Source organism: Eptatretus burgeri, chromosome 13 (assembly GCF_056783735.1).
Source record: "Eptatretus burgeri isolate ZD-2024b chromosome 13, Ebu_testis_v1, whole genome shotgun sequence".
In the NCBI taxonomy this organism is placed as follows: Eukaryota; Metazoa; Chordata; class Myxini; order Myxiniformes; family Myxinidae; genus Eptatretus; species Eptatretus burgeri.
The window spans coordinates 75157765-75169945 of NC_140973.1; the positions used below are offsets into that span (position 1 = coordinate 75157765).

The 12181-nt window shown below is 41.5% G+C and overlaps 1 protein-coding gene across 3 annotated transcripts in view; it reads left to right on the plus strand.

Moving 5' to 3' along the window:
• The window catches only part of LOC147014808 (ubiquitin carboxyl-terminal hydrolase 17-like protein 6), a 31912-nt gene that overhangs the window by 18153 nt on the left and 1578 nt on the right, over nt 1-12181 (plus strand). Inside the window, exons 11-18 of one of the 3 annotated variants that reach the window (XM_085853095.1) lie at nt 1245-1385; nt 2116-2291; nt 3117-3368; nt 4827-4974; nt 5186-5361; nt 9143-9950; nt 10191-10261; nt 10486-10664. In XM_085853095.1, coding sequence (XP_085709221.1) covers nt 1245-1385; nt 2116-2291; nt 3117-3368; nt 4827-4956 — 699 coding nt within the window. In that variant the 3' untranslated portion in view covers nt 4957-4974; nt 5186-5361; nt 9143-9950; nt 10191-10261; nt 10486-10664. Of the gene's footprint in view, nt 1-1244; nt 1386-2115; nt 2292-3116; nt 3369-4826; nt 4975-5185; nt 5362-9142; nt 10262-10485; nt 10665-10875; nt 11380-12181 lie in introns of those variants that run through there. The other 2 variants (XM_085853096.1, XM_085853094.1) reach the window with 2 other exon arrangements.

Below are 12181 nucleotides of genomic sequence, written 5' to 3' on the forward strand. Positions count from 1 at the left end.
CTTTTTATTTATTTATTTGTTGTTGTTTTTTTTCAAAATTGCTGCTGGCTTTTAGATTCAAGATGGAAACCAGATTTTGAGTATAAAATGGCTACTGATATTTTCGTTCAAGGACGTTTCGTTTCATGCACAGAAACATCTAAAAAATAAATAAATAGAAAATAATTACCATCATACACGGAGGTCATATACCCGACACGTCATCGACACACTCACGAGGCCTATTTAATAAAAAATACAATCCACAGTTCAAAACAAATATATTAAAATGTATGGCAACATGCAAAAAAAACTACACTTCATGTACATTCAAATCATTCACTATGCCATCTTTCTCTATACATCTACAGTAAACATCTTATATATTATTTCCGAGTTTGTGGTTTCGTGTCGCGCTATCTTCGACTTTGTTCTGCGCTCGAGTAACGTGATACTCGGCTTACGTTATCTCAAAGACCATATGAGGTGCATGGTACAAAAAAAAGTAAATAAAATGGTTCTGAAACAGTGAAATCGTATTCCACTTACTGCATTAAAGTAAAATTACTACTGATACTCTGCATCAGTTGCTTTCTCAAACACACCCACCCCAACATGTCGCGCAGAGTGTGGGTTATGCTAGTTTATTAAATACACAGATTTACACGTGTGGGATGTGGACTCACCAGTGCTGGTTTGGTCTTGCTCCTGTACGGCCTCTCTCTGGTCCAACTCCCCACAAGTGAAATCAGAGAAAACATCACACAATGAGCGTCACCCAACAAGAAATGTTCCGGCGTACCATGGCTTCAGGACTTTAGTTCCCATCCGAATTTGCAAGCACATGAAAACCATCTTCACAAATGAAAAGCATCATGGAAGCGGGAAACGGCATGGCAATGGAAAGAATCGTGAGCGGAAAGCAGAAACAAAGCTCTCAGCGCTGTGGCTCGGTTTTATGATCCTTTGAAAGAATGAAATGATCCTTTCAAAGAATGGTACAAGTTGTACATGAAGATATGGATTTTTTTTTGGGGGGGGGAATGTTATCAAATGAAATATCAAATGAAAAATATCAAAATATCAAATGAAAAAAAAGTAGGCAGCTTCAAAAAAGGTAGCGGGCAGAGACGATCAACTGGTGTTTTTTATTATTATTATTATTATTATTATTATTATTATTATTATTATTATTATTATTATTTGGCCTAACCCCAACCCCAATGTGTTTTTCCTCTCCCTCTAACATGTCTGTTCATGTGCAGGATTTCCCATTTCCAGAAACTTTTGACATTCGTCCGTTCATGTCAAAGCCCCACGGCCCTGCCATCAAATACAACTTGTATGCTGTCCTTGTGCACAGTGGTACAAGCACTTGGCGAGGGCACTATTACAGTTATGTTAAGGTGAGTGATCCGTGTGATCATTTTCTGCAATGTTTCTTTGTCTCAGACCGGGTGTGGGGAAACCTTGCAGGCCGAGGCTCACACTATGTGCAAGTTACATGATTCAAATTTATTTTTATTTTCTCCAAAGCAATGAACAGCAATCAATCAAATTAGTACAGGTAGATCATAAGGAATATTATGCTGGGTGTCCAATATGTATATATATATATATATATATATATATATATATGTATATATATATATATGTGTATATATATATATATATATATATGTGTATATATATATATATATATATATATTACTTGTTTTGCCCCTCAGAGATGTCACCACAATTCGAATGAAGCAAGCCGGTTGATCCTCATCTGATGTCCTATTCACCGAGAGAGAAACGTCGATGCTGCCAAAGTAGATTCTCATTTGCCAATAATTCATTGGGTCATTTGCCATTGTCTTTCCAGGAGCGATTCAGGCAGGAATTTGGACGGTGAACCAGAACACTATTTTTTGACCCTGTGATTAAAGTTGTGAATTCCTGGCAATACCTGGTCTTTTTAGTCTCCATTTTAAATGACAAGTGCTACATTATGGTCTCTTGCAGACTCGACCTGGATCACCTTGGGGATTCTAAGGCCACTGAAGGGTGAACTTCAAATGGATGAATGTTCTTTCATTACTTGTGTTTCTGTCTCATAATGAAATGCTAACCATTGTACGTGCATCCTGGCAGGCCAGCAACGGCAGCTGGTACAAAATGAATGACTCCCTTGTCAATAAAGTAGAATTGAGTGAGGTGTTGCTCCAAAAGGCATACCTCTTATTCTACAATCGTTCAACTGGTGCTGCTGGTGGTGAAAATAAGGAACCATCAGAAAGTGTTGACATGCAGAGTGGAGATGCAAACAGGTAAGTCTGTATAAATGATGTCTTTTTTTTTTAGGCAAGGAATGAAGGAGAGCTCGAAATGAGAGCAGTCTGTTAAAATAGCAGAAGAGTAGTGCATTGTGAAACAGTAAAGAGTACCACATGTGTGAGAGAGGAAGATGAAGCATTATAAGATCGTTTTTGTTGTAATATTAATGTATGAGAGAGTTCAACAGATTAGGTCATGGAAGTGTAAAAAAAAAAAAAAAAAAAATCGAGGAAGACGAGGAGGAAGTTAAGAGGAAGAAGTAGCAGATTCGGGAGAAGGTGAGCGTGTTGTTGTTGTTGTTGTTGGGTATATTTTTTTTTTTTTTTTTTTTTTTTGAGATAAGAAAGAGATTAGTTGGGAGAATGGGGGATGTTTGGAAAGTGGGGAGGATGAAAATTGAAGGTAATGGGGAGGATAGAAATTGAAGGTAATGGGGAGAAAAAACAAACAAACAAACAAAAAAAAACGATCGAACACCGAGTGGAACCGGTAGGCCTCAAGCCTAGGACTAGGCCTCAAACACCAGGTAAGAACGTCGACATAAATACTCACAAAATAGCACGATTTTTGAAACAAAACCGAACTAGGAACACACATTAACATGTAGGTGAGAAAATTAAACAGTTAAAACGGGACAAATAACAACCGGAACTTAACTTTGAGAAAGTCAGCAGGGAGCCCCGAAGGAGACCTCTTGCCGCTCAAAACAGGAACCGGAAGTCATGTCTTGTTGTCATGCACCTTTAAATTGCTGTTGTCAATGTGCCACAGATTATTGTTGTTCTTTCACCCTGTATTTATGTCTCATGTGTCTTCAGGAGCAACAAACAAGCTCAAAACAAGGCTCGTTGCAAGATTGATACAGAATATTTGTCAAGGTGTCTGCAAGACCATCATGCAGGAAAGAGCAGCGCTTTGCCGGTGGTACCAACACATGCACCATTGTGTTGTGGCACGGGCAAGGCTTCCAGATTAAAACGCCAAAGAGAAGATGATGATAACGATGATGGTTGTGTTGGCACCAAGAGGGTGTGTCACACTCATGATGATGTGACATCTCGCCCAGAGCCGTGAGTTCTGTTTCTAACTTGATCACATGAGTAAATGCAGATTTTATTTTTGAACAAGCTTCTCCTATTCCATTACAACTTCTTTAACCCCCGCTCACCCCACATTCCCCCACACCATGGGATCGAATGGGAAAGTTTATAGCCGGGTCGGGAATCACACAGGATAGACAGCTTAGTGATGAGTATGTGTACCTCCAGGCCATCCTGTCAGCCCGCGATGGAGAAGTATGACAAGATCAAATTTGTCCGGCATTGCAGATTCTTGAAAGAATCATGTCATTTGCTGCTGAATCTAGTACAAGATGACCTGGATCAATGGGCCGCCCTGCTTTTTGAAATATCTTCCCATGCGTGCTGCTTTTTCTAATTTGTACCCGTGTCTCCTCTCCTGTGATTGTTCCTTGGTGAACCCTGATTCACTCCATTAAACCCATTCGTTGCCATAATGAAAAATTGTCCCCCTTTTTCTTTCCCGACATCTTGCCGTAGTTGGAACACACAAACTAAAAATGGCCATGTACGTGAGCTCAACGCGGAATCATTTGGATGATTTGGTTCGCTAAACTTCTTGTATGGCACGCTGAACAAAAGACATGTTTAAAAGGCATTGAACCATAACCGAGGTGCGCACAACTAATCGGCTGTTTATCTTCCTTCGTAAATTGCTATCTGGACAGGCGACTAGTTGTGTGCATAAAACGATGTTTTTGTCCTCGTTTAAGGGTGAGGCATGTATAAGCAAGATGCTCGCTTATTGCCTTTTGTAAATATGGCCCTTTGTTTTTAGCTCACCAAGAATGTAGTTTTGGGGAGATTATGGGATTGCTCATCATCCGTCCATAAACACTTGCAACTTCTTCCCTGAAACTACACACACAATTTTGATGAAATTTGACCACAACCTTCATCACCTGTGATGCACCAAAGTTTGTTCATGCCATTAAAAAATAGTGGTTTGAGGGTGTGTATGGGGGAGGTTGCCCCCTCCCCCCAAGAAAAAAGAATTAGGTGTTTGCTATAACATCGGTTCATTGGTACATTTTGTTGATTCCATCCCACGTTGACTTCCTCCTCAGTATTATTATCCCACCAGGTGACCACTCAGGGGTATTGCTCCTATTTATTAATGCCCTGATAGTATTGTGTTGGCTTAATGGTTAGCGTGGTGGGCTTGGGATCCTTGGGTGCTGAGTTCAAATCCCGCTCAGCTGTTGAATTAATACCAGGTGGGGTTAACTCGGCCTGTCATCCATTCCGAGGTTGGCAAAATGAGTGCCAGCTTGCTGGTATCCTGTGTCAGAGTGGTGACCCGTCCAGGATTGTGTCCAATGGCCAAGGAGACTGCTTTGGCAGCACCAACACTCTCTATAGTGTATGGTCCCAATGGATGGATGGATAGTTTTGATTTTGTGGTAAACAACAATATTATTTTGCATTATGTACTTCCCTCCCATTTAGACCTCCCCTGAGAACCATGTCACAAGGGGAACCGAGGCAGGGAATAATGAAGAAAAGGAAGAGGAGTAAGTGCGAAGACGGTGAAGATGATGAAGGGAAACCAAAGAGAAGACAAGTGGAATGGACATAACAATAAATAAAACAAGAGGTAACAACTATAATTGCAGACTTTTACAAACGAATGCAACATATCTCCATGCCCTTCCTCTCCATTCACTTTGACCCCTGTGAATCGAAAAAAAAGGTACTGAATCTCGAAGGTTACTAAATGGTGAACTTCCATATTGAAATGGATGATATTTGATTTGTTGTGTTTATCTTATCATGAAATGCTAACCATTGTATCTGCTTCTTGGCAGGCAAACATTGGCAGCTGGTATATAATGGACTCAGTCATTCACCAAGTGGAATTGAGCGAGGTGTTGCAGCAGAAGATATACACCTTGTTCTACATTTGTACAACTGATGCTGCTGATGGAAGTCAGGAATCGTCAGATGGTGTTGGGCTTTACCTTGGAGATCCAACGTTTATTTGGTAAGGAATGATTTTATTGAGGTAAGGTTTGTGGATTGCAGTCAATGCGCTCCAATAATCGTGGGTTGGTGAACTCTTTTCCACATTTATTCACCAAATTAACATGGATTGTCAAAACAATAAGCCCCTCAAATCCCCAACATTGTCATCACCATAAATTCATCTTTTTCGTCATCATCATTTTTCAATGAAGTTTATCAATATTATTATTAAAGGTAAGTTTCACGATCTTCATACCTCAAGAAAATAAACTTTATTTTATGATCTTAGTGGAGGACAATCATTCTTCATTGTATGTTCTTAATAAGTAACTATTCAAGAGTGGTGTTACCTTAACGTTTAAAGGGGATCCCAAACGTAGATTCTTGTTTTGTCAGAAACCCATCGAGCATCATCACGGTGTAATTTTAATGGGGGAATTATTTAATTTTTTGGGGGGCCAATTCCAAAGTGTCAAAAAAGCCACAGTGTCGATTTTCGAATTCGCCATGACGTCACACCTGAAGCCATATTTATTCGAATGGTTGCTTTCATGGAGAAACGATGCATGTCGAGCTCCGATTCAGATACTGATTCCACCGTCATCCGCAACAATAATAGTTGTCAGTGTTGAAACTGATCGTTGGGATTTTAAAGAAATTATTGGAGACAAAATTAGTGATGGAAACGCTTTCAGGAGAATTATGGAGCCGATATTGTTTTGAGCCTTGCGCGAGCAATTTCAGAGGAAGAAGGCGTTGGTGTTTCTTGAAAATGAAAACGCTGGTCACATGATCACTTCAACTCTGCAGGGTTTGATTTTCCCATTCAATTATCGGTTTATAAGGGAGGGATTTTGTGTCGATCGATAAATTGGTTTATACACAGTGCCTATAGAAAGTCTACACCCCCTTTCAAAATTTTCACCTTTTGTTGCCTCATAGCCTGGAATGAAATTCCATCAAATCAGACTTTTTCCACCTTCATTTACACATCGTCGCATAAAACTTCCGTGTGAAAAACAAATTCTACAAATTTCAGAAAAGTCATTAAAAATACAAAACTAGAAGATGTTGGTTACATCAGTGTCTACCCCCCCCCCCCCCGAGTTAATACTTGCTGAAAGCACATTTGATAGCAATTTCACGACCTCCAAAGCCAATCACCAACTGGGAATCCTCCATCAAGGAAAGTCCTTCCTTGGCACACCTGAGTTCCTGATCATATACAAAGCTTTCATCCACAGCCTGATGGAGTACTGCTCTCCCTTCTGGGCTGGTGCTCCTGCCTCACACCATTCTGGGCTTCATGCTGTGAAAACTAAGGCATTTAGGATCATTGGTATCTCCCGCAATGAATCTGAGTCTTTGGGTCTGTCAGTCTCTCACCACAGGCAGGTTGGTGGTCTTTCTGTCTTCCAATGTCTCCTCTCCGGCCTCGCCCCCCTCCGGCTCTGTCTGTAATCTCCCCCCCCTCCTTGCCCATATTTCCACAGGGCAATCAAGTTCTGCCAGCAACCCCCTTCTGGTAAAACTACCAAAATCACGAATCACTGCTCACCTTCACTCTTTCATTCCTCTTTTTTCCTGCCTCTGGAGCAAACTCCCACACTCTCTTCAATCCCACTCTTCCCCCCAGGTCTTCAAAGCAGCTGTTCACCACCATCTCTTATCTTCCCCCATTCAAAATCATCTCTTCTACCCCCGATAATCCACCTCCTTCAAATTCCTTGCTTTCCTTCCTGAAAGTCCCTTTAGCATCCATCTTGTTTACCCTGTGTACCCTGCTCCATCCCTCTCCCTCACACAGATCTCATCATGTCTCTTCCCCACTATTTTGTGCTTCCCTCTCTTGCCCTTCTCGTCTCCTGCTCCCTTTGTTTTACGTTCTGTGCGTTCCCTCTTATACGAGCCTCGACATTGTCCACATTAAAAAAAAATTCAGCTGTGAGTCTGTTGGGATAGGTCTCCACAAACTTTGCACACCTTGCTTGGGCAATATTTGCCCATTGTTTTGTACAAAACTGTTCAAGCTCAGTTAAGTTGCGTGGGGATAGTTGATGGACAGCAATCTTCAAGGCAGGCCCCAGAATCATTCCAGGACATTTATCGTATTGTTCCTTAGCCACTACAGTGTAGCTTTGGCTGTGTACTTCGAGTCGACATGCTGAAAAATGAACTTCCATCCCAATTTCAGCTTTTTTGCAGAAGGCAGCAGATTTTCCTCTCGGATTTTTTTTGTATTTTGCTCCATCCATTTTCTCTTCTATCCTGACAAGTGCCCCAGTCCCTGCTGATGTGAAACATCTCAATTACATCATGCTGCCGCCACCGTGCTTCACAGTTGAGATGGTGTTCTTTGGGTGATGTGCTGTTTTGGGTTTGTGCCAAACATAACTTTTTGCATTTAGGTCAAACAAAAAGTTCCATCATGTTTTTGTCAGACCACAAAACATTTTGCCACATGGCTGCAGAATCTCCCGAGTGGGTTTTTGCATACCTCAAATGGGACTCAAGGTGGGCTTTTTTGAACAATGGCTTCCTTCTTGCCACCCTACCGTACAGGCCAGACTTGTGGAGTGCTTGGGATATTGTTGTCACATGCACACAGTGATCAGTCTTTGCCATAAAGGCATGTAGCTCTTTCAAATTTGCCATTGGAGTCTTGGTGGCCTCTGATCAGTCTCCTTGCTTAGTCATCCAGTTTGGAGGGACAACATGATCTCGGCAGGGTCTTGGTGGGACCATATGCCTTCCATTTCTGAATGATTGTTTTTACTGTGCTCCAAGGGATATTCAAGGCCTTTGAAGTGATATTCAAAGTTGTGGGTTACGATGTGTAAATAAAGGTGGGAAAAGTCTGATTTAATGGAATTAACTCCAGGCTATAAGGCAACAAAAGGTGAAAATTTTGAAAGGGGGTGTAGACTTTCTATAGGAACTGCGTTACTCGAGCAGAGATACCCATCATTGCTTGACAGCACCGGCACTGCCCAGACAGGCATGGATGACGAATGCTTTGTCCCAGCATCGCAGGCTGACCAGGTGTCTTGCGTTATGGGATCGTCCTGCTTCACACTTTTCCCAGACGCCATTTTTGTCCGTGCAGTGCCGTGTCACACCGTCATGTACGTGAGGTGTCAGTCCCTCCCTTGTGGATGGGGGATTGTGGAGGAGGAGGATATTTAGGGGCGGGGGTGTGGGATGGTGGTGGGTATTGTGGGGTTGATGGTTGATGGGGGGGGGGGGGAAATTATGAGTGGATTGCGGAGGGGGACCCTGAAAGTTTTAGCTTCCCAGGTAAAATCCTCTTGGAGGCGAAGATGATGATACGTACACACTTTCTCTCCATTATTAATAGATGGTGGTTCACGTGATTGGTAGAAATGTGTGTTGATAATAGATAATTATTTTTCATATCTTCCGATTAGTGTCGAGGTGTTCTCAACATTTTGGTTCCCCTTTAAGTTGGCTGGCTTAAGATTTTAGTCTTCAGTTCAATCCCCTGTTGTACCATTGCAATAACACAAGGTGGGTTGATTCACCATATCATCCTTCTGAGTTTGGCAAAAAGAGTACCAGCTTACTGGTAACAGGGGCACTGCATCAGTGGCACAGCTGCACTTCCAGGAATGATGCAACCAGCAGCCACAGACTGCATATGAAGCAATAACTCTTTTATTCATGAAATACGTCGCACAAAAACAATGTACACACGTTAATTAAGTGTACAATCTGGGGGAAAAGGGGTGACAAATTTTCATGTTGAACTGCTGAACCTTATTTTCCCCAATTCCCTGAAGTTTGCACATCGTGGATTGTGCCTCACGGGGATTTTCAAGGTCAAGGCCCTCGTGTACACGGAAAAAGGAGCAAAGGGGATTTGGATCGTTGTGGAACGACCTGTGGACTGGAAGCTTTGGATTCTCCGGGTTTGTCCTCACCACTCGGCTTTACTCCGTCCCACGTTTTCCCCATTGGTGTTTTGCTCTCCGTTTCACACTGATATCTTGTTGTTTTCGTGACATTCTCTCATTTATGATCGTCGAGTTGTTTGCCAGGTCATGATCGTTCAGAGTGTTTCCAATGGACGATTGAGCTGAACTGCCTTTATCTTCTGTTTTTGGAAGAAATTTCTCAGCATTCATGAGGCAGAAACAACGGTGGTGGTAAAACGGACGTGAAAATGATGTCAAGTCTCTTACATCCGTTGTTTGATTATTTCATGCTGTTGTGAGAATTGTAAAAGTTGTGGACAAGAGAGAGTTTAATCTCGTGACCTGTCTCTCATTCTGATATTTTGTAGGATATTTAACTCTTATTTGGCACAATTTTAAACATTCTCAACAACCAGTTTATTTATTATTCGGATTCGGATCACATTAAGTGATGAACCTCGCATCATTCCATCGGTCTGGGCTGTTGGAGATTTTGTATCATCTGGAGCCATGTGCACCTGGTCTGGTTGTGGTTGCCTTGTCGTTGCAGGTACTCACCTGGTTTGGTGTGCACATGAAGGCATGGCAGGTCAAGGCTGATCTACAACTGTACTTCTGTATCTGGACACAGATGAGACGATAAAGGAGGCCGTTGCCACCCTCCACCGGCCTTGTATCGTATCGTATTGAGTTGACAGATCATGAGCAACACTTCACGCAATTATTCATCTCTTCTGATTTAACATTAAAAAAAGCTTTAAAATGTTTCTGTTATTTTTCATGATAAAGGCGAGATGGACACCCCCCACCAAGATCATTTCTCATCATACTGGAGTTAAAACTAAACCTGAACCTCTCTTCCTGTATTTTGGTTCTCTATTTTTTACTCTTTTCTCCTCTTTATTTTTGCAAGGAAACTTCATACATCTGTAATGGACACCGCTGTCTCTGGCTCTCCAGGATGATGATCTTTGGGAACCAGAGGTTGTTGACAAAACAGAACATGAAAATAAAACGCTGAGTTTTTCTTACAAAAGATGATTAATTCCTTTAACCTGAGGATTACTTTTCACATTTAAAAATATTTCACTCTTTCCGTTGGAGTGTTTGTCACACTGACAAACTTTGAACAAAAATTAAGCAAAAAGTTCAATACTTTATGAGATTTCCCAGTGTCGTATCATGTTTATACAATTGTGCTTCCGCAGGGAGGCAAACTGGAAACTCATTTTTGAAGACTAATCGAGTGTACCCAGATCATCCTTTTTTCCCAATGCCACATTGAGACCATCACTATGCACACCCTGGATTATTGTTGAATACCATGACGTGCAAGAACGTGACCTGCAGGTGGTGATCAGCTGTCAATCAAAATCCACGCGTGTTGGTGGGTCATGTGTAAACCCTTGAGATAGACTTTAACTCCACAAGTAATTTTTCACACTACCAATCATGTTTTTTCTTGTGTGAAAACGTTTGTGGAATCCATGCTGCTAAAATGTTCCGTGATGGATTTTGATTGTACATGTATTTACCTCCGCCACCGAAGGTGAAGGTGGTTATGTTTCACCCCTTTCTGTCTGTTTGTTTGTGTGCAGGATATCCCAACAAGTTGTGGACGGATCCGGATGAAATTGTCGACAGGTTGTGTGTGTGATAAGGACGAACTGATTAGATTTTAGTGAAGATCCGACTATTCGAATTTTTTTCAGTGATTCTTCACCATTTAGAGATCGGCCCAAAAACGATATGTAACACGATATCTCAAAAAGTTGTGGACGGATTCGGATGAAACTTGGTGGACAGGTTGAGTTAGTGTGACCATGACGAATTGATTCGATTTTGGTGAAGATCCAAATCCGAATTTGGATACGAGAATTATTAAATTTTTAAAGTGATTCTTCACCGTTGAGAGATGGGGCCAAAAACGATTTCGTGCTGTGGATGTAGCATGATATTTCAAAGATATATTGGGCCTGATATGTTCTTGTGGATCAGGCGTTACATGGTGGAGGTGTGCACTCTACCCTTCTAGTATATTTCCTGCATCCTTCAGTTTAGCACATCATTTAAATATATACATGTATATATATATATATATATATATATATATATATATATATATATATATATATATATATATATATATATAATTTATTTTTTGTTTACTATTCTCTTGCTAACACCTTCAACTTCTTGCCAAAATTTGCCCGTCATTCTGTCAACCAAGTCCAGCTCTGCAAAAGGGCTTTTGACCTTCATTGCATCTTGTTTAGATACATTTTCAAGGTCAAATCTGGTCGGAGTTATTTATTTATTTATTTTTTTCCCACCTTTCTCAATTTGTTTTGACACAAGAATTCCATGATCTGTCCCACTGTCTGCACCTTGCATAGTATTGGCAAATTGCATAGCAATTCACCATCTTCTTTTGATTTGAAAGTGGTCAATCGGATTTCTCTGTTGCCCATCAGGTGAAGCCCATGTGTGCAGTCTACGCATGGGTGGGTTAAGTCATGTGTTTGTAATTGTGAGATCATTCTCCACACAGAACTCCAGCAGTTTTGGCGCCCAGTGGACACGACACGCAAGATGATGATATAATGGACTGCACGAGGTGATGACGCACAACAAGTGCGTTGTCCTTGGCCAGTTCATGATGGACAGAAAGTACGAAGCGAGCTCAGGTGCAACCGCTTTCCAAGAGTTTGGGCACGCAGAAAACACAGTTCAGGGCAAATATCAAAATGTAATGTGCCCGGTATATTCTCGTGGATCAGGTATTACGTGGTGGAGGTACACGCTCTACCGAGTGCCCTTCTCTTGCTCTGATGTCAGTACAGAATCACCGACAATGTGACCCTGCAAGGCTTTGATCAAGTCCATTCCCAGCAGTGCTGAGCC